At 34.8% G+C, this 23,486-nt stretch overlaps 1 protein-coding gene across 1 annotated transcript in view; it reads left to right on the plus strand.

Annotated features, from left to right (window-relative positions):
* Window positions 1-23,486, plus strand: part of RYR3 (ryanodine receptor 3) — a 216,287-nt gene that overhangs the window by 184,837 nt on the left and 7,964 nt on the right. Inside the window, 22 exon segments of the mRNA XM_050336554.1 lie at window positions 483-534; window positions 1,092-1,142; window positions 1,405-1,504; window positions 1,763-1,842; window positions 2,188-2,264; window positions 3,853-3,926; window positions 4,169-4,186; window positions 4,670-4,750; window positions 5,131-5,219; window positions 5,602-5,730; window positions 6,127-6,231; window positions 7,338-7,419; window positions 7,739-9,063; window positions 12,223-12,281; window positions 14,057-14,225; window positions 14,842-14,928; window positions 15,634-15,831; window positions 16,392-16,522; window positions 19,550-19,592; window positions 20,164-20,291; window positions 21,204-21,264; window positions 22,533-22,679. Of these exon segments, the coding sequence (XP_050192511.1) occupies window positions 483-534; window positions 1,092-1,142; window positions 1,405-1,504; window positions 1,763-1,842; window positions 2,188-2,264; window positions 3,853-3,926; window positions 4,169-4,186; window positions 4,670-4,750; window positions 5,131-5,219; window positions 5,602-5,730; window positions 6,127-6,231; window positions 7,338-7,419; window positions 7,739-9,063; window positions 12,223-12,281; window positions 14,057-14,225; window positions 14,842-14,928; window positions 15,634-15,831; window positions 16,392-16,522; window positions 19,550-19,592; window positions 20,164-20,291; window positions 21,204-21,264; window positions 22,533-22,679 (3,286 nt within the window).

Below are 23,486 nucleotides of genomic sequence, written 5' to 3' on the forward strand. Positions count from 1 at the left end.
CCCCTGGTCTCTCCTGATAATAGATGTGTGTTCTTTTGGTTTGTATTCATTACATTTTACTCAGTATGTCAGAAAAGGTTTCTTGATGGTTATCGTGTATCTCATTGCAAGTTTCTGGTTTGACTTTAGACTGTTGATTAAAATACGTATTTTGTATGAGTATTCCAGTGCTTCATATAGTTTTTCTGTATGACTAACATAATCTTGCCATCTGATAGTTCTAATTTATATCTCCATATTATTGTTCTGTGCCTACAACAGCCAATGATTCTTACTTATCCAGTATGACTAAGTATTCAAAAAGTTAGGGACTTGGATTTGGATAAGAAAATACATTTATAACATGATTTTCAAGTGTAATAGCTTGTCAAGTAGATGTGTGTCTACTTTAATAAAAAATGAATTTAAATATTAGTAGGCATATGACATCTTTATATTACTACAACATAAAATAATTTAGAATATTTTTTTACTCTTCATAGTAAACTAGAAGATGATCCTTTATATATTGCCTATTCTGCGATGATGGCAAAAGTAAGTATATCATTTCAAGCTCTATTCTTTATTGCACTCAGGTACTGCCCATTAATTTGAGATTCTTCTTAATTTTTTTTCTGTTTTTTACGTGGACTGCTTAAAACTAGTAATTTCTGTATTTTTAATGCAGCAAATGCTGTTCAGAGTTACATACATAATGAGAAATTTCCTACCTTAAGACAACACTATACAGTTCCAGTAGGTGCAGTCCTACAGTGCTATCACTTGGCACTTTGTTTTGTACATGGTTAACTCATGAGCAGTCTCAACATGTTACTTATCTTTATTCTTTGGGTAATCATTTTGGAGTTAATATCTGAAGTCTGTCAAAAATATGTTAACAGTTTTTGGAACATACAGATTCCAGCTGACTCATGAGATGACAGTTTGACTGTGAAGATAAATATTATGGATATAGAGATATGGCACAATATTTACAATTATGGGGGTTTAAAATCTACTTAGTACCTTTAATTATTGCTTGAAAAAATATTTGACCACTTTTATAGAAATAATAAGCAAGATCTTATGATTTCTATTTTTAACATAAAAAGAGCTGTCAGGAAGAAGAAGAGGAAGAAGAAGAAAAAGACAAGACATTTGAGGTGAGAGTTTAAATAGCATTTCTTTCTTTTCATCTAATGTGCAAGTATTTAAAATATGTCCACTAGAATAAATGCACGAATAACATAACACAGTGTGTGTTGAGCTGGTTTACTAGGTTATTCATAAAGAAACAAAGATGGTTTGTTATGAAGTTTTGGAGTCAAACAACCCATGGATTACGAAGGCAGAGAGTCTTCAACTTCAGATGTCTCGTCTTCCTACTTTTTCTGGGTATTCTCTAATTTTTGTTCCCAAACCCAGGAGAAAGAAATGGAAAAACAGAGGACACTTTATCAGCAAGCTCGCTTACATGATCGTGGAGCTGCTGAGATGGTCCTTCAGATGATCAGTGCAAGCAAAGGTAATGTTCTGTGATGTATTTAAAGTATACATGGTGTACATGTCATAGGCTTTAATAATGTTATGCATATACATACATAGTGTATTGTCATTATATATATATCTATGTGATATGTAAATCATATACAACTGCTATATTATAGATGATGTGGCAAAATAAATGTCAGTTACAACTGTGCTAGGTAAAATTTCCAGACTGCATTTTTGATTGAATAGTTCATAATTGCAAGTTTTAATGACTGTATCCTTGTTCTGACAGGTCATACAGGGCCCATGGTTGTTGAAACACTAAAACTTGGTATTGCTATTCTAAATGGTGGAAACACCATAGTTCAACAGGTAATGCTTTTGTAACTACTATGAGTCTTACTTGCATAAAAGTAATTTTGAGAATTTTAGTGTCCTGTTGTTCATTTTAATGCACTTAATTTTAAGTCAAACAGTGAAGAAATTTCAGTGCATTTTTGGTGTGATAACAATTATGTTATTGTTCATCAGTAATTTGCATTTCAAGAATTCATTCAGAAACTTGATAACTCATATAATTTTATATTATTAATAATATTATTATTTTTATTATTGTTATTTAGTTGATAAATATGACTTAATTATTAACTGTTAATGTTTATTTTGCATTTAATGTTAATATTATATATTTCACCCCCCAAAATACATAACCTGCAGAAAATGCTGGACTACCTGAAGGAGAAAAGGGATGCTGGTTTTTTTCAAAGTCTTTCGGGCTTGATGCAGTCCTGCAGGTAAAAACATAAATTTTATTATTACAGATTCATTTCATTCATTATTCATTTTGGTGGCTTATTGCTCAGTTCAGGTGGATGGGTTAGATATAAATTGCAGAAGTCAAAGGTTGTAGAGCTCTTGTAGGAAAGTTTTGTGTATCACAGGAATAGTCTGTTAATCTTTTAGAGTACTCTTCCAAAGGAAAAAATAAAGCAAAAGACTGTGCATGCCTTTGAAGGTTTATTTTGGAGAGGCAGAAAAGTAAAATGTAATGGCTCCTTTACTGGTCCTAGATCCCTCAAGTTTTTAGGATGGAGAAAAGCCATTACTGAGGGAGACATAGTCCAGTGGAGCTCTGATAAAATTTCAGTTTCTGCACACTTCTGGCAAGCTGCATAATCTCTGTCTTTTCATCTGAATCCTCTGTATATGTATCAGGTTTGTTAGAGGTGGCATGTGGCCAGTGAAACTGCAGTAGTCCATTCCCTTGATGAACCAGAAATTCAAATTAGTTAAGGTAAAGGACTCCCAGACAGGAGAAAAACTGTTGGTGTTTCTGATTACTCTTACAGTAGACAATCTCCTTTTCTAAGCCTTTTAAAGCACCAGAAGGGTTCTGAAGGAGTAGACTGGGAGTTAGAATTCAGTATGAAGACAGGATAAAATGTGGAAGGAATGGTGACCTGCTCTGCAGAAATTATAGTTGAATAGTTGCAGCCTAATTAAATAACATCTGTCTTGTAATTTTTCCATTTATGTAAAACACTTTAGTAGGGATTTGCTCAAACAGGCCCTGCTGTGATATTACTACCAATTGTGTATGTCTATCACTCAAGACTTCATTAAAAATGGGTTTGATAAAATTACTTGAACGGTGATAAGAGAATGAAAATGATGTTTTAAAAAATGTTTTTGTTTTTAGTGATGTCACTACACAGAATATGTGACTGCATGGCTATTTAACTGAAGTAAAAATTTGATAATCATAGAATTCTATTTTGACTGGGTGGAAAGTATTCTGCTATTCCACATGCTGAGCTATGACAAGTTAGCAAAATAAAATTCAGATATCAGTTTCTTTTGATCCTTTGAAGATAAGGAATCTCTGATTACATTTCTGTCTTCTGAATAAGGAATCAGAAATTTCATACACCTTCCAAATAACATAATAATGCATGCAGTAACAATAGAAGTAATAGTGACAACGTACTGGAAAACAGTGTAAGTGAGAAATAGCTGCAGTAATGTCCTTTTGGAGGCAGGTTTAAGCCATCATAAACAGCAATTTTCAGGTTCCTTTTTCACTCCTCATTTATACATGAAATCATGAATGACATTACCAGGAGTGAAGTTAGCTAAGTGGTGAGACTTGACCCGAGACTTACTTCTTTTCAGAAATGCACACTGCACCCTTAGTTTCATCCAAAGTTTCATTTTTTAAATTTAATATGAGTATTTAATAAATTATATATCAATGCATATCATAGTGGGTCAAGAGTAGTCATTGAAGGCCTCCAGAGATTTTATAGAAGGAAATAATTTTCCACTGTGTACTATAGTGCTTTTTTCTGTCTGTGCTGTTTGTTTTTTTTTCCCAAATATAAGTGTTCTTGACTTGAATGCGTTTGAGAGACAGAATAAAGCAGAAGGCCTGGGAATGGTTACTGAAGAAGGAACTCGTAAGTAGAATGAAATTGATTCCAGTAGTGCTTCAAACATTATTTTGGCTCCCTTTCTTAACTAGAACTGTTACTTACTGTGGCTTGAGGTTTCTGTTGTTAAACATACTATAAGTAACTCTAGGCTTTGACTTCTGAATATGCTTTATTTTTGCAATATCTTTAGCAATAATTCTTAAGAAAAATACTGTAATTTCCAATATTCTTATCTTGTATTCTTGTTATTTTTCTTTGATCCACAGTCATCGTTCGTGAGCGTGGTATGTTTGGGTTTACGGTTTTTGATACTCTTGTTGCAAAAGTGTGTTGCAAATACAGAGAGAAATCTCTCATTGCATCTTCTCAGATATCTTTAGGTTTAGCTTTGTGGTCTGCAGCAGGTTGTGTGTTCAGCTTGGATAAAGAGTTTGATGCTTATTAAAGAAGTGTCACTCATTTAAGGCATGATTTTAGTTATGACTAACAATTTACTTATTAGATATGTATCTTGTTGCTTTTTTTTTTAATTAGTGTTGGTTTTTTAACCATGGATGCATTGAAGTGCTAAATACTTTTGCTCTGCTTTTTCTGTTTCAGTTTTTCTTTTCATTATTATCAGTCTGTTTCTTTTAAATTGCTTTAACGCTTTTAAAATACTGGTTTTTTATTAAAATTCCAGTTTTAAAGGTTACTGTAAGACTATGTGTTCTGCATAATTAATCATAACAATTGTCATATAATCATTGTATTTGTATATTTTGAAGGTGAAAAGGTCTTGCAGCACGATGAATTTACTCGAGATCTGTTTAGATTTTTGCAACTGCTCTGTGAAGGGCATAACAATGGTAAGTGAACAGAATTTTGGGGGAAATATATGGTGAGTCTGTTCTTAAACAGAGTTGAATAGAACCATTTCTAATAGTTTTTTTTCCTCTCATTTAGTTTTCTGAGGCAAACTGGCATGACAAAAATTTGAATTGCAGAGTTCCCTTGGATTTTTAAGTCATAATTTATGGTATATTACTAGTAAAGCCTATTCCAAGTTATGTGGGTAACATTTCATCAGTTATATTTACATTGTGATCTACTGTAATTCAATTCTACCCATAAGCATCTGTACCCAACAAAATATTTTAAAAGAATGCATTCTCCATGAAATAGGAAAATAACCTTGTATTATTTTTTTCCTTTATACCAACCAAGAACAATTCACTTTTTATTTCAGATTTTCAGAATTACTTACGTACTCAGATGGGCAACACCACAACAGTGAATATTATCATTAGTACAGTCGACTACCTCTTGCGTCTTCAGGTGAGACAAAAACAGAGGAAAATGGATTATAAAATATTTGCCTTTCCTTCACTTTTATAAATTCATATTTTACTGGAATCAAATGTGAAAATTCTTTCTAAAGGGATATCTAAAATAAAGAATTCTGATTTATTTCATATTTTCTTTCTTTGAAAATAGATGGCCTTTTGGAATTCTGTGTGAAATCAGAAGTTTGTTGACTGATTTCATGGTTCACTTCTGAAGGGAGTGCAAAATATTATTGTAATGAGAAATAGATTGACACAGATACACTAAATTTCATCTGAATTGCTGATTCAGCTTTTGGCAATACAAATGCAGGCAGTAAATACTGCATATCGAATTTAAAACTAGAAAATATAATGGTGGTTTTTTTTCTTAGGAATCCATCAGTGACTTCTATTGGTACTATTCGGGAAAGGATGTAATTGATGAATCAGGACAACGTAATTTTTCTAAAGCTTTGGCTGTCACCAAACAAATATTCAATTCCCTTACAGAATATATCCAGGTAAACAGAATGCTTTGCTCAAGGTACTAACAGAGAAGTTCTATGATTACATGGCATGTTTGTGTTCTGTCATAAATTTGTAAATACTTTGACTTTATTTTTTAAAATTTTGATTTAAAAAAATGGAAATCACTGGACCAGTACCAAGTGAAAACTAAAACATATGAATGGCTACATATTTTACATTATACAGTCTGGTATCTATGCACTAGATACCGAAGTACCAAAGAGATCTTGGAAAACTTTCCCATGTAGCTCCATGGAAGTCTGAAATGTCATTTTTTTTTTTTTTTTGGTGGAGGAGAGGGGAGAGGACAAATCATAGGAAAACAAATGGGTTTATTTGTTTTGTTTTATTTCACATAAATTAAAATGTGGCTTTCTTAATTTTTTTAGGGCCCTTGCATAGGTAATCAACAGAGTCTGGCTCATAGTAGGCTGTGGGATGCAGTTGTTGGCTTTCTTCATGTCTTTGCCAACATGCAAATGAAACTTTCACAGGTATTTTTAGTATTTAAGTAATTCTTCTTTGCATATGTTTATAACTTAGTCAAGTTGCAAAGCAGTTAAACTACTGATACTCTTTGGTTGTGAGAGGGCCTGTTGCAATGTGCAGGTCCAAGACTGAATCTCAGGACTAACATCTTCATATCATTCCTTTTAGCATTAATTGTCACTGTGCACTTACCTTTACTAATATCAAACTTGATGCTTACAGCTCAATTATACCTTTCTGATAATGAATGTGGCAGTTTGGTCTCTTCCTCCCTGTTGCCAAAACCTGATGATCTGTCAGAGCAGAAGCACCATTGAAAGCACAGTTCCCATGCTAAAGCTAAGTAGGACAAGAGAAAAGCTGAGAAAGATTCAAAGAGGGAAGGAATGTGACAGTTGACCAGCTTGTCCAGTTAATTAATCACAAACACTGAGCAGTAGGGCACAGGCAGTGTGCATTGTGGAGTCCCACCTCAGTCCCCAGTATCAGGATTCTGTGTTCTTTTGTGACTTCTGCTCAATGTATTTGTACACTCAAACTTTAGTTGCTGAATGCAAACGTGCAAAGAGCAATTTCCTCACTCTTATTCAGTGTTTCTTGCTATCCTCTGACATGAGGTTTCTTCCCACCCTACAGAATATATCAGAAACTTGAGAATACCTAACAGTATTCTGTAGTTCCTTAATCACAAATCCATGTTAGACTTATCATGTTCTGTATTTAAACTAAGCAGCTCTAGTTCTCTTTGAGTGGTAATGCATTATGCCATTAAATATTCCCAGTGAAGTGAAAAAGGATAGACTTTTTTCTTAGATACTTCCAGATCTCTGTAGCAAGCAATTTTTTTAGTTTCTGCTGTCCCTTATCTGCACTTTGTTACTCCTTAATGCTCTATCAAAGCCTATCTTTATGGTATTAATACCTCTGCTCTAGTAAGTTACATGTTGTATTAGACCTTTGATAGTAATCATAATAAAATGACAATGAAATGTTGCTGAATAATGTGAACTACGTTTAGCTGAGCATCTTTAATACTGATTTTCTGTAAATTTATTTACTTTTCCAGATAAATACTAAGAAAAACCAACCTTATTTTCCATTTATTTTACAGGACTCTGCTCAGATTGAATTGCTTAAGGAACTACTAGATCTGCTAAAGGATATGGTAGTGATGCTCTTGTCACTGCTTGAAGGTTGGACCTTTTTTTCTTTATGGTCAAATATAATTATATCACTTTGATAATGTAAAGCACAATTATTATGTTAATCTTTCTAAACTGCTTTTTAATTGCCTTTATGTAATATCAGGGGGAAAAAACATACTTCATATTTATTTAAACATTATTCTGGAATATACATAGTCATTAAATAGAGGGCTGCTACAGAAAAACATGTTGAAAGAAAAAATATTAAGATTTAAGAATATTTTTGTTCTGTTTTCAGCAGAAATATGAAATGTCTTTATTTAAAATGTAGCCACCGAATAACTTCCTGTTTTAACACACTACCTAGGTAACGTTGTAAATGGAACTATCGGAAAACAAATGGTAGACACGCTTGTAGAATCATCTAGCAATGTAGAAATGATTTTGAAGTTCTTCGACATGTTCCTGAAGTTAAAAGATCTGACTAACTCAGATGCTTTCAAAGAGTACGACCCAGATGGTAAAGGAATAATTTCAAAGAAGGAATTTCAGAAATCAATGGAGGCTCAAAAACAATACATACAGTCAGAGATTGATTTTCTGCTGTCCTGTACAGAAGCTGATGAAAATGATATGTTTAACTATGTTGACTTTGTGGAAAGATTCCATGAACCAGCCAAAGACATTGGATTTAATGTAGCAGTACTGCTAACAAACCTTTCAGAGCACATGCCTAATGATTCACGCCTTCAGAGCTTACTTGAACCTGCAGAAAGTGTTCTTAATTACTTTGAACCATATCTTGGCCGTATTGAAATAATGGGTGGGGCCAAGAAAATAGAAAGAGTTTACTTTGAAATCAGTGAATCCAGTAGAATGCAATGGGAGAAGCCACAGGTAAAGGAATCCAAAAGACAGTTCATATTTGATGTTGTAAATGAAGGTGGAGAGCAAGAAAAAATGGAACTCTTTGTTAATTTCTGTGAAGACACAATCTTTGAAATGCAGTTAGCATCTCAGATCTCTGAAACAGATTCTACTGAGAGGCCTGAGGAAGAGGAAGAGGCAGAGTCTGCTTATGTAGTGGATATTGGAGATGATGAGGAAGAAGAAAAGTCCCTGGAGCCAGCTTCAGCTTTTGCAGTTGCCTGTGTTGCAGTGAAGAAGAATGTTGCCAACTTTTTTAAAATGGTCACCATTAAGAACCTAAGGAAACAATACAGGAAAGTTAAAAAGATGACAGTAAAAGAGATGGTGAAAGTGTTTTTCTCCTTTTTCTGGATCCTATTTGTAGGGACATTTCAACTGTTCTTTTCTGTAGTGTGGGGAATATTCAAGATTCTTTGGAGCACTGTATTTGGGGGTGGCCTGGTTGAAGGAGCCAAAAACATAAAAGTTACTAAAATATTAGGGGATATGCCTGATCCAACACAGTTTGGAATCCATGATGATGTTATGGAAGCAGAAAAAGCTGAAGGTGCTGAGCATGGCATCAGAGCTGAACTTGTGCAGTTTGTGAAGGGTGAAAAGGGAGAAACTGACATAATCGCAGACATTTTTGGCATTCCTTCGAAGAAAGAAGGTGGATCAAAACATGGTCATGATGCTGGACTTGGAGATATTGCAGAAATCCTTGGTACTGAGATCCAGACATCCTTAGAAAACACAGTTCATAAGAAAAAAGGATTACAGGTAAATTAAAGAGATGTAATAATAATTATTATTATTATTATTATTTGCCATTTAACTGATCACTAAATGTTATCAGTGAGAACATACTTTACAATCTGTACTCATTTAAAAACCAATAGGAAAGTTTACATTACAGAAAAATTCAACCCAGTGTTTAGATTTCAGTGCAATAAATTGTTGTTACTGTTCATTTGACTTTATTCAAGACAAAAGCTGCTGGCAAATTTCTAGGCACAGTTTGTGATTTAACTGGTTTATGGTCTTGTTTATTCTGCATACCTCATTTTTTCACAATATATTTCAATTACTTTTCCAACTTATTTTCTCCATAATATGCTTTAGTATTATCATCTTTCTTCTACTTTACTGATTGCATGCAATACAGTATACTTTTATCCTATTATTTGAAGTAAATTCTGTTTTATAAAAATTATATTTGCTTCCACTCAGTTGCACTGAATAGAATATTTTTCTGTTTAAAAATGGATTGAACTAAATGTGAAAACCAAAATTAATTTTTCATATTTGGAAGGCATGTTTCACTTTACAGTTCAGATCTGTTTCTACTTGTTATTCAAATATATCTTTCCTTTCACCATTAATCTCTTTATGGTATACTCTCCAGATATTTTCAAGATAAATCTGAACTGTACAACTTCTTAGTTCATTATCTTCTCTTAATTCATGTTTTTCTCCAATATTTGGTTCTTGCTTGATTAAACTATATTTTTCATTTTTTTAAATTCATTTTTGTGTGTGTACTTAAAAATTAGTCTAAAAATCCTGCCTCATTTAGCATAAATGTAATGTGGCTGGTATTTAAAAATACTATTTTAACTTAAGAATCTTAGCAGGTATGAGTAAATACCTTAGAATTTTCTTCAGCAGTGGTTGAAGTAAATATTTTAATTCAAATCTGAATAAATAAACATTTTAGAATTTTCTTTGCTTTACTTTGACTCATACATTTCTCACAGATGTGTTTGTAACTATTGATCAAAAGGCTCAGAAATTTTTGCAAATACTTCCAGTCAAGTCAGTTGTGCAATTTATCGAGCTCTTACCTTTAATATGTTATCTAGTGAAACTCACCAATATAATTTTAATAATTATAAAAACTAATTCTATAGTACAGAAATCACTATTCGCAGCGTGTATGTAAATGGTTCAAGTAATCCAGTGACAGCACTAGATATAAGAATTAAGTGGAGCTCAAAGTAGAAACAGCAATGTAAGAATCAAAAATTCCCTTCAGGAAATCATATGTCTTCCTTAGGCATCTGCAATGATAAAATTTACACAAATGGATAGACATAAAAATTCACTTCTATGTACTGGAAAAGCAACTCTGTAATAATGTCAATGACATTACCATACAACCAGAGAAACTGCAAAATAATCTATAGAACTGTATATGAAGAAGACTGCTAGCACTTATTTTTTACTGTGAAGTTACGTAGGAATCTGTGCTGAGAGTTGTGTGGGTTCAGAAATGAGAAAATTTATCACAGTTTGCTGATAAATCAGTAGTAAAATCAAGAACTAACTGCAAAGTTGCCTTAAAATAGCAGATAAAAATCAGTGAAGTGATGTATGTGGGAAAAAAAATATAATTTTATGTGCAAAATGTTGCATTTTGAGCTCACTGCTACTGTTTGGTATGAAATCTTGGGAATATAATAGAGTTGTATAAGAGTATCGGTTCAATGAAAATGTCAATCATGCAAACTGAAGTTCTGAACTGTGGAGAAAGGAATAGACAGAGGAAAACTCCAGAATATTACTACGCTTCTTGAACCTATCTGTGTCTTGAAGACCAGGTTCCTTCATTTTGAAAAGAATGTGGTAGAACTGAATAAGGTTCCGTGAAGGTCAGCAAGATATCAAAACTAGATATGGAAAAAATCTTGTGTATGGAATTAATTGAGTTAAGGCTCTTCAGCCTGGAAAACTGAGAAAGCATATTATAGAGGGATGGAAAGAGATAGGGATTTATTCATTCTTCTACCACCCTACCCCTTAAAAGAACCAGGCATCATCAAATGATCTCTGAGTTACCCTCCACTTGCTTGAAATCTTAGAGGACACTCACTGTGAAACAGTTACACATGCATTGTTTACTAGATGAGGTTCCACAGATAATAGGTGAGATAGCCAAGGCAAGATCAGATACAGATAACAGTATTTAGGTATTAACTAGAAAAGTAGGACCAATAGACAATTGCTGTCTAAGCACTTCAAGAGAATACAGAAAAGGATTAGGACTTAAGACACGTTTTTGCAAAAGGGTATGGAAACAAATTTAGGCACTTGAGATTCCTTTGTGACTCTAGGACTTCAGGGCCTGCATCTCTTTGATTTCCACTGAAGCTTCAACTTTCAAACTGCATTTGAAATTAGTTACTTTGATCTCATAATATGAAGCCTGAAGGTGTTTGTCATTCAGGCCCCAGCTTCTCTGCTGCAGTTAGCCATCTGTAAAATTGTATATTGGTTTTTCCTTATCTCAAGGGAATGTTGTAAACACATACTTAGGAGGGTTGTGAGGTGTGCCAGTAAAGGTTTAATGAACCATCAGCCCAGCTAAGATAAACAGCTTGGAGAAAACATTGTGTAAGTAGAAGTTGTTTAAGTATTTATCTGTTTTCAATTGCATCACTTGATCATGACTAAGTAATTGGGTGTCATAATATCTGATAATTACATAGATTTTTTTTCCAGATTTTTGATGATAATATCAATGACAACATCAAATCAAATTATTTCTTGTTTCAGATTTGGGAAGAGGCACACTGATGCTCATTTTCCACATAATCAGTAACTCCACTGAATCTTTGTGGGAGAGTTTACTATTAGGACATAATCTCTATGTAGATACCTTCATCCTCAGCTGCCTGATCTGCCTGATCACATATATAATTAAGTTGTTCAGTTAGCTGACTAGTTAGAGTATTGATAATACTATACTGAAATAGGCTATCAGAAGAATTTCTGCTGTTTTCACTGTTAAAATACTTCCTATTTTTTAAGAATCTAACTCATTAAAAGTGCAAAGTGATATAAAAATATTATTTTATTTGTTTCTTAGAAGACAGTAACAAAAGTTACCATAATTTTATTTGAAGGGATTCATTTTGACAGTTAAAATACTTTTTGCAGATATCTGAAATTGCAAAAGAAGCTGGAACGCAAAGAAAAGCAGAAGCTGAGAAGGCCGAGTAAGTCAGTTTTACAAAATTCCTGCTTAATTCCTTGGTACTTCCTATTGCCAGATAATTTGGCCAGAAAGAATGCAAGCAATGCTCAGTATTCAAAGCACTTTATGTGCACTTTGTCTCATCAGTATTTTGAAAATACACTAAGAGGTATACACTACTTTTGAAAATATACTAAAGGGTAGTAGACCATCTCAGTGGGTAACAAAATGGTTGTCTGATTTTGAGGCCCTTGACAATTCTACATATATAAATCTGTGGCCACTGTCTTTTTAAAAATGCCCAGAGTTGTTCTGATATAATTTGTCTCTCATTTTATTTTAGGCTTTTTCACCTCTGATTTTCCATGAGCATGATCTCTTTCTATCTGTATTATTTTCCCTATTCCCTCTTGTCTTCTCTTGTCTGCTTCGCTTAATTCTTCTCTCAAGTACTTTCACATATTTAAATTGCCTTCAGCTTAAAAATTTGAGTTTAAATGGCTTATGTTTCTGAGGCTGCAATAGGGACTACATCTGGTAGAAGATAAACACATTCATAGACACCCATTATGAGTCCTACTGCAGTATTAGAGAGATAAAGTGAACCACAAACAGTATTTCTTTTATCTTCATTCCTAAAAATTTCAATCATACTGATGCCTCAACATTATTTTACACATATGCAAATTCAGCTTTTTTTTTGTTTGTAACTGAATTCTTCTATTACTACATACAGTCTTGATGTTTAATTTTCATAAAAGCAGTTCAGTGGTTCAGGAAGAAGAATTGTCATCTTCTGTGTACTTTGTAAGGTACAACACTCTGAAGCAAAACTTCCTTGTTATTGCTCATTCACCTCTGTAACAGTAATTGCCTTGAAATGAATTCATGTTATGACACTGTGATTCAATTATGATCCTGTGCACCAGATCCCAATAGCTTTATTTCCCCTCTTCAACCCCAGGTTCAAGAAAGTATATGTGCTCTCTTAAAATTTTTATGCTGGTTGTATACATGTACATTTGTATAAATTTGTACGAGTATACAGGTACATCATTGGTTTGGGCAAATATTATGTACTTCACACTTGGCACAGTTACTTCTGCCTGGATTTTGGCATTTTACCTTTTTTACTTCCCGTCATCAACTCTATTCTTGCATGTTATTTGAAACTAAGTTTTTTTACTTTTTTACTGTCTACCTCAAGTCTTTTACTTACCATAATTATCCAGAGAAGGGCAATGAAGCTCGTGAAGGATCTAGAGGGTAAGTCCTATAAGGAGTGGCTGATAGAGTTCAGGTTGTTTAACCTGGAGAAAAGGAAGCTCAGGGGCGACCTTATCACTCTAAAACTACCTGAAAGGAGGCTGTAACAGGTGGGTGGGGTTCAGTCTCTTCTCCCAGGCAACTAGTGACAGGACAAGAGGAAATGGCCTCAAGATGTGCCAGGGGAGGTTCAGGTTGAACATCAAAAGGAGTTTCTTCACAGAAGGAGTGATTAAACATCAGAATGGGCTGCCCAGGGAGGTAGTGGAGTCACCATCCCTGGAGATGTTTAAAAGACTGGATGTGGCACTTAGTGCCATGGTCTAATTGACATGGTGGTGTTGGGTCATAGATTGGACTTGATGGTCTCAGAAGTCTTTTCTAATCTAATTGATTCTGTGATTTTTTTTCTCACAGTATCAAAACTACCTTTCAAAGCCAAACGTTCTAAATTCAAATTCCTTCTAAATGAATGCATTTACAATACAGAAGTTTGGCTAGGTATTTTTGTTTAGATAACCTTTCTTCTAGCACGGAAGATGGTGAGAAACAAGATAAAGCAAAGGAAGTACAATCTGAGCAGGTCGAAGAGGGAAAAATCAAGAAAAAGAAGCGAAGGCATGGACAAAAAATTGAGAAACCAGAGGCTGTTATGGCTAACTTCTTCAAAGCTTTGGAAATTTATCAAACAAAAATGCTTGTAAGTTTGTCTTAAATTTTTTAGTCATTGAATTTTTATTTATGCATATGGAACCTTTGTTTGATATTGAAGGAAGAAATGTCATCCTAAAAGGAACACTGGCATGAGTTTTCAGATGATTAGATGTATTCAGTCTCTTGTGATTTTTATAATACTTCATAAAGTTATATAAAGTGTTTCTGTGTGTAATTTATCCTAACTTGGTCTAACAGGACAGATTAGCCTCTTGAGCTCCTTTTTAGGAGCTCTCTATTTTCCATAATCTAATTTCTAGAACCTTTAATTCTATTATCTATAAGATTGTTCTTAAAACCATCAAATGTTGAATTCTGTGATACCTTCTCAAGTAGTTTTTTCCAGTTCTCTAGCATTTCTTTACAGACTTCTTTTTGGAAAGTTTTCATTAATATTCTATTTCAGTCTTCTCTGACTTAGATTTTTAAGGCCATTACTTTTAATTCCATTCACCATGAAATGGGAGAACAGGCTGCCAAGAAATGCCCTTGCTCATTATCACAGGTGTATGAAGGCAACACAATTATATATTTAATTTCTTAGAAACCTTGCTACTTATTTTTCTTATTTTGATGTGTTTTTTTTTCTTGTTTACTTTCAGCACTACTTGGCAAGAAATTTTTATAACTTAAGATTTCTTGCTCTATTTGTTGCATTTGCCATCAATTTTATTCTTCTATTTTACAAGGTAAGGTTATGCATTGTTCTTTAAATATTTTTTGTTAGTTCCAAAGGAATATTTGATGATGGTTTCAAGGCTTGTTTAATAAAGCCCTTAATCATGAACTAAAGCGTTTAAATACGAAGTACTTAAAAAAATATTTTAAAGTTTGTAACTATTCTGGGCACTTAGGGCTTGTATTTTAAAGGCCGGGTTTTTAAAGTCACTGGAAGAATTTAGGGCAGTATTTCAGTTTTATGGCTGATTAAATACTGTATATAATTTGTAAGCTCTAAACTGAGTTATGAAATAAAAATTTGTGGACAATGTACAAGTTCATAACATGAAAACCTTTTTCTTTCTAGACTTTAGTAATCCAGGAAAAATGTAGATTACAAAACAAACCCTGAATTCAGCCACACTACATAACTACATAACCCTGTCATTCCTTGGTTCTGCCAAGAAAAAGTTCTTTGCATAATGTTCTCATTGTTTGTTTTAGTTTTGCTACAGCATTGTTAGATGATAGATTTTTAAACTCCCTGTATTTGCTTTTTCTAGATTTTTTTTGATGACATGACATGATCTGGAGACTGTTAAAATGAAGGACATTTAAAGCTAATGTTCTATCATCTTCCTCTGAGCAGGCTTTGCAAACATCATTTGTCATTAGAGTAAGGACAAAGCTTTTAAGTTTATTGTGTGTTTTCAACATGCTTGAATTTTTCTCAGGTGACAGAAGAACCACTTGATGAAGTAGAGGAAGACTCTAATCTCTGGAATTCTTTTGCTGAAGAGGAAGAGGAGGAGGGCATGGTCTTTTTTGTTTTAGAAGAAAGTACAGGCTACATGGCACCTGCTCTCAGAGCACTGGCAGTTATTCATACTATCATCTCCTTTGTCTGTGTGATTGGATACTATTGCTTAAAGGTAAGTTCTTAATCGTGCTACTAATCTATTATTTGTTAAACAACATTGGCTATGTCCCAAAGTGACTGTGGGTGCTAATACTGGAATACCTATTTGTACCTAGTTGTTTACAAATTCTCACTATTCAATATGTAGATGGTTTCTTTTTGGTGTACTCTGTCTCCCAGAAATGGAGTTATCTTTCTTCTTAGCAGTGTGTGTGTATTTTGGATTTGTGGTTGAAACAGTGCTGGTAACACAGTCACCCTTTGGTAATTGCTGAACAGTGTTGCGCAACGTGAAGGCTCCCTTTGCTTTACCCATCTGTGCATCCACAAGCAAGTATGTTGGGAGGGTTCACAGCCAGGAGAGTTGATCTGCCCAAACCAGAGTGATATTCCATGCTCACCAATAAAAAGTCTGGGCGTGGGAGGGTTGGGCTTGGCCATTGCTCAGAGGCTGGTTAGGCACTGATCTGCTTGCAGGAGGTTCTAGTGTGACATTTGGTGTTACATAGTATTATAAAGAGTACTATAGGTACCAAAAATACATAACAGAGATGTCCACTGTCGTTTTCACAGGTCCCTTTGGTTGTATTCAAGAGGGAAAAGGAGGTAGCTAGAAAGCTGGAATTTGATGGACTGTACATAACCGAACAGCCAACTGAAGACGATATTAAAGGACAGTGGGATCGCCTCGTTATAAATACTCCGTATGTAAAATAAAATTATTATATATAAACTGTTTATAAATATTATAGCTTATTAAGCCACAGATCTAGAACCTTTCCTGTCTACTTGCCATTTCGTTCATCTAAAAGAGAGGCAATTAGCAGCTTATATCAGATGCTACAGTAGTAGATTCTAATGTGAAACCCCATACTATCTATTTATTTATTACTATCATAACACATATATTCCACCTCCTTTTCATTTTCTAGGATTTGCAAGGATTATGCATCCTACCTCACAAGGTCTCTCCAAGACATTTCACATATTAGTCACTACTGAGAAAGTTTTAAAAACATGACTTCCATCCATTCTAGTTACTCCATTTCACTTGTATAGCAATATTCTCCTGCCTTTCTTTCCCACTCCTTGCTAAAAAAAATTGTGTATGACAGGAGAAGTAAATCTAGTGAAAAATATCAGTCCCAGAATTTGAGTAGGTCTGATAGGAATTGCTGTGAGATTGTAGGCATTAGCAAACACTGTAGTAGTCATACACAAAGAATCATCTGCTGTTCTGTGAGTGAATGATACAAGGGTAGGGGAAAAAAACCCAAACAAACACATCAGTAAGCTGCAGAGGTTTGTAGGAGTGACACAGACAAATATAGCTAGTCAATTCTCTTCCCTTAGAAGAAAGCCTTGTCTACAGGCTATTTTTCAGAATTTGCTTTTTCAAAACAAATTGAATGATATTACAGTACTAGTATACCTAGACCTAAATTCCAGTCTTTTCCTAATAGTATCATAATTTAAGGACAGTAAAAGAAAGCGGTAAAAGAACAAAGTTATTTACATGTTACAGGGTAGTTGTGGCTAGTATGTCAAAGCATAAAAACAAGCCAGCAAAAAGAATCAACTCTGTGCATCACATTGAGGATATGCTGCCAAATCTCCAAAATATACATATTATCAGTCATACTGAATTTTTGTGCACTATGAACAGTGGCCTTAGAACCGTCATTAAAATTAAAGCAGTGCAGTGCAGTGACAAGTGGTGTTCCCCGGGTCTGTACTGGGTCAGGCACTGTTTAACATCTTTGTCAGTGACACGGACAGTGGGACTGAGCACACCCTCAGCAAGTTTGCTGGTGACATTGAGCTGTGTGGTGCGGTTGGCATGTTGAAGGGAAGGGATGGGCCATCCAGAGGGATCTTGACAGGCTTGAGAGGTGGGTCTGTGAACCTCGTGAAATTCAACAAGGCCAAGTGCAAGGTCCTGTCCCTGGGTCAGGGCAATCCCAAGCATGGATACAGGCTGGGCAGAGAACGGATCCAGACTAGACCTGGCAGAAAGACTTCAGGGTGTTGGTGGTTGAGGTGACCCAACAATGTGCACTTGCAGCCCAGAAAGCCAGTTGTATCTTGGGCTGCATCAAAGAAATGTAACCAGCAGGTCGAGAGAGGTGATTCTCCCTCTTTTCTTTGCTCTTGTGAGTACTTTACCTGGAGTACTTCATCCAGCTCTGGGACCTCCAACAGTTAGACATGGACCTGTTGCAGAGTCCAGAGGAGGGCCATGAAGACCAGAGGGCTGGAGCACCATTCCCATGAGGAAAAGCTGAGAAAGTTGGGGCTGTTCAGCCTGGAGAACAGAAGGCTCTGGGGAGATATTACAGCAGCTTTCAAGTGGCCCACCTCAAGAGGGCCTACGAGAGAGCTGGAGAGAGACTTTTCACAAGGGCATGTATGGATAGGACAAGGGGAATGGCTTTAAGCTGAAGTATGCTAGGTTTATATTATATATTAGGAAGAAATTGTTTACTATAATGGTGGGGACTCCACATCCCTGGAAGTGTTCAAGGCCAGACTGGATGGGGCTCGAAGCAACCTGGTCTAGTGGAACATTCCCTGCCCATGGCAGTGGTGTTGGAATGAGATCTTTAAGGTCCCTTCCAACTGTGATTCTACGATTTGAATATCTAAAATACCAGAAATTCTTTGTTTTGCTACACCTAAAATTGAATAATTTTCCTTAATTTCAGTCAGCAACATGGACTAGTACATATTATTAAAGTTACAACAGAGGGTAGCTGGGAAACTGAAGAGCTTGCTTAGCTTCCAATCAGTTTCTTTCACTATTGATTGCAAGCTATCTAGATATCCAGTAAGTTTATCTTCAGCAAGAAGAATAATGAATTAATGAAATATATTGTCCACTTATCCTTAATGACACAGTGTTCAGTCTGTTCTCAGCATGTTGCACTGTCTACTGAAGCTGATTAAGGCTAATTTAAGCAGGCTAATCCTTCCCTCTCATATGAACTGAGTTTAGGGTTTTAATGCAGCTTTAATAAGACAGTTCAAGAACATTGTTTATGATCAAGTTGAAGACCAAAGAAATGTCACTGATAAGAAAGAACACTATCTGTTTTTTCTTGCAGGTCACATTTGATGTATTTCCTTGTGTCTGTTGTAAGATCTCTCCTGCATAAAACCAGTTGCTTTTTGAAGCATCATGATGGTTTACTACTCTCAAAAAAAGCATAGAACTTTCAATATAGATACCCTGACAGCTCTTTAATATTTAAGATTTACTGCTCCATTTAATTCTTCTATGTATACACAACAGCTTTTCTTTTAATTACTAGTGTGGGCAGTGTTGCTCAGAGGCAGATGATGCAAAATGCTCTTTAGGGGAACAGTCTTGTGGCTTTAGAAATATAAATGGTTTTTACTGTGTCTTGTCTGGGATGTCAGATCCAATGACAACAACATGACACATGTGAGAACAAGACTATTTGAAATGTAATCCATTGAACTTAAAAAATTATTTGTGCTTCAAGACTCCCTTATTTTCATCTGGAAATCATTGCTTGGCTTGATTTTTATGGCTAGGAACTATGAAGTATTTATTTAGGAATTGAATGATATTGAATTGCAGTGAGTGAATGAAATTACAGCAAAATCTGCAGTGATCAGGAACACAGTATTTTATCTTTTTTCATTGTTTTTTTAATTTTCCCCTAACAAGTTAAATAACGTGAAATATCTTTGCCTTATCTATATAGGTCCTTCCCTAACAATTACTGGGACAAATTTGTAAAACGGAAGGTAGGCTTTTTATATTTCTATTATGTTAAGTCATAGCAATAACCTACTATTTGGTTAATTTGGATATCTGTGTGATATTCTCCTGCACAAACAAATATACAAATAACTGAGAACTGAAACTTGTTTTATGGAAGTCATTGTTGTGTTAAATGTCTTTTTGAACAGGCAGCTGCAGCGTAGGTGGGAAGAGGGAGGAAGACAGAAGGCTGTGGTTTCCTTCCTAGACTCAGACATTTGAAATAACTTTATACTGTCAATCAGCCAGCAGGTCTAATTTACAGTTATTGTCATCTTTAGGATACAAAGCCTCCTCATCCCCCTAAAAAAAGAAAAACATGCCAGCTTAAATGACAGTAAATTACACATAAGCTTTCAGATAATAGCCTTTAATGCTTCTATTTTTCTTTTTTATGCTCCACCCCACCTGGCTTCCTGGGAGTTCTGACTGTTCTAGTAATGTTAATTGTGAAAGACCTTTTCTTTTTTAATTCCTGACAACTACTGGCCTAAAGTAGGGTGAATGTCACTGAGGACTTTCTCTGAGCCAAAGCTTCTCTTCTCCCATTTTTAGGTTATTAACAAGTACGGAGACTTATATGGAGCAGAGCGCATTGCAGAACTTCTGGGTTTGGACAAAAGTGCCCTTGATTTTAGTCCAGTGGAAGAGAGTGAACCAGAAGAGGCATCTCTTGTATCATGGTATGGCTTCTGAACTTCACAGACAAATGACGTGTTGGTATAACTTCACCATCAATGATAAAAATGGATTTTATATTGAAACTGTAGTGATGTTTTCCTCAGCATGGAAAATTCAAATGGAGAAGTTTTCCTAGTGTGGAAGTAAAATTAAAAAGCTTTTTATTCATTCTAAAACATATTTGTGTTATAAAAATAAGAAAAAATCTGTGAGTTTATGTTGATTTATATAGCTGAGCACTCTTTTATTTTAAACAATAATTAATGCAGCATTGAAAAGTTTTAACAACAGAGTTTATAAACCAAAAGATAGAAAAAGTAATGATAAAAAATATGGAGCTCCCAGGTGTCTAGGAAAAAATTCATAGATGTTTTCCTGACTTAATCTGTCAGTGAAGACAAGTGTTTGAAAGTGTCCCAGTCTCAAGTGATTTAGGCTCCTATAAGAGTTTGGTTTCTTTGATATTTAAGACCCACAAGAAAGATTTCCCTTTGCATGCCATCTCATGGCTAATAAAATATTTAAAATCTTACAGAAGGCATTATCTTTTGGTTATTCTGGCAATATTTTACACTAGACAGACCACTTACCTCTCAAATTCAAGCAGTTTGGGTTCCAGATGTCACTATTTTTGATATGCATTTTAATTTTTTAAGTCTGGAATATGGCAGTGTCACTCCTACTGAAATTGTTTCACCAGTTTCAGTGGTTTAGAAACTCTTTATAGGTGCTCAGAAGTAACGAATACTCTGAAAAATGAAGCACCTGCCTCACTCTAAAAAAATGAACAGTTAATGTATATCACCACCTTCAGCAAACAAATGTGAAGTGCCAAACCTAGTTTGCTGTTTATAAACACAAATTCAGTACTTAATTTTGACATTTTTGCATTTCAAAAATTTTGTATTTCCTAGGTTAAGCTCCATTGATACAAAGTACCACATTTGGAAGCTTGGAGTTGTTTTCACTGATAATGTGAGTATGTTAGCCTAGAATAATATGCTTTGATTTACTCTAAACATGATTGTATGTCTTTCACCATCTGTTTTTATTTTCAACAACCATACACAAATACTATTCCATTAGAGAGCCATTTTAAAATATTTTTTTCTGTTATGTCAGAATTTTCTTTTTGATTCAAAAGGGCAGTATGCACCTCCACACCATTGATACAATGTCAGCATTTTGGATGTTAATGGTGCATTCATTTAATTTTGTAGAAATCAACACAGCAACCAAAGGTGTCTTTTCCAAAATCAAGCACAGTCTACAAAAAGTTATCCTTTTTTGTACTTGAATCATCTGTTTGGCATGGCTGACATTCTTTTCTTTCAAACCTTCTCCTTTGAAAGGACCATGTTTATATTAAAATTCCCCTTTTTTTTTTTTTTTTTTGTGAATCCTCTTTTTGCATCCTCTTGAGTATTCCAAAACAAACAAGGCAGCCAAAGTAAATCAAGTGAAGATGTATAAATTCCTTTTCTCCTAAAATACACTGAGCCATTGTTTTTCAATATAAGCTTTGACGTCAAAGTGGCTTCAGGTTCACTGCTTGTTAAAAAGAATAAGCTGTGCTATGTGCCTTAGGTTTTCTGGGTAGTATAGTACATTATTTATTAAATTAATGGTTTCAAATGTAGCTTAATAATTACTAAGATAGAGATTGATGTTACTTGCCCATACCAGTGACGGTGGGCAAATCTCTTTCATTCAGCGTCAAGGAGTGATCGTGGGGAGTATTCTCACTAGAATGAAGAATCTACACACACACAGACTTAGGAGTGCTAAAAATCCCTACTGTTGAAAAGTGAGACTGAGCTTTCATAATATAAAGTGATTGACTAGAAGTCATATTTTTCTAGGCTAGCCACACTAGCTGAGCAGAGCACCATTTATCTTTAAATAAGTTATTAGTACTGCCACTCATTGGTTCCTCTATCTGGAAACATCTGCCTTCCACATCCCTGCCAGTGCCAGGATACACATGCTTTTCACATCCCCATGATATTTAGCTTTGCAGTTGAACGAGGCTTGTCTCAGTATTCTTCAACACCAAAAGCACCATGACATCCTCCTCTATCACTGGTAATTTTCACAAGTGGGGTGAAGTTTGAGCTTTTTCACCCCTACACAGGCAGTGTCCTGCTACAACAATGTAAGTGACTTTAAAAAAGCTATATTCTTGATCCAATAATGCACATTAGCACCTGCTAACACTCTGCCACTTTTCACTTTCTCTGCAGTCATTTTTATACTTAGCTTGGTACACAACTATGTCTATCCTTGGGCACTACAACAACTTCTTCTTTGCTGCTCATCTGCTGGATATTGCTATGGGTTTTAAGACACTGCGAACTATTTTGTCTTCAGTCACTCACAATGGCAAACAGGTTAGTGCTACATGCAAAGGTTTGAAAATAAATGCATTTTGTAAAAATACTGGAAAAAATTTGTTGTATATAGGAAATATCAAAATGCAATCCATTTTCACAGTCACAGATTTTGATTATGATTGGATTAAAGAACAGATCACATCATGTCTTCTGCAGCACACTTCATACATGTTAAATCCTATGAAATTATAGTAATCCATACCCACCAAGCGCAGACAGATAAAGAATTTTCGTACACAATAGAAAATACATAATTTTAGAGAAATACAAGAATATGAACTACCTTACCAGCTCCTTTTATATGCTCAATGATGAACTGATTGGTGATAAATAATAAGAATTCTCAATTTCTCCTTAGCTACAGAAGTAATAATGACCTGGGTACTGAGATTTCAATACTTACTTAGTAAGAATGTCCTTAAAGGTGTGGGCAGTCTGCACTGTAGAATACATTTATGTGTCACTTTGTCATGCAAAAATCAGATTAATAAAATGTACTTCCAAAACTAACTGTTGAAATTTATGCAGGTAATCACTCTCTGACCTCTGAGGACTCTATGTTCCTAGCTAGCATAACAACAAAAACCAAGCTTTACAGTTACTTTTTAATTTCCATTTAGGAAATCTAACAGAACTTCCCCAAAATTTAATTTCAAACATACACATTCAATTCCTTCTCAAATGCAGTAACATATATTCTAAGCCCACTCTTACACTCTGCTAGACTTGTCAAAACATTTTAAATGACATGATGTTTTGGAAGAGGCGTAAGAATATCCCCACACAATGTGATGATGTGTATGA

The sequence above is a fragment of the Myiozetetes cayanensis genome, unplaced genomic scaffold (assembly GCF_022539395.1).
Source record: "Myiozetetes cayanensis isolate MyiCay16 unplaced genomic scaffold, myiCay2020 scf6-25, whole genome shotgun sequence".
Taxonomy (NCBI): domain Eukaryota; kingdom Metazoa; phylum Chordata; class Aves; order Passeriformes; family Tyrannidae; genus Myiozetetes; species Myiozetetes cayanensis.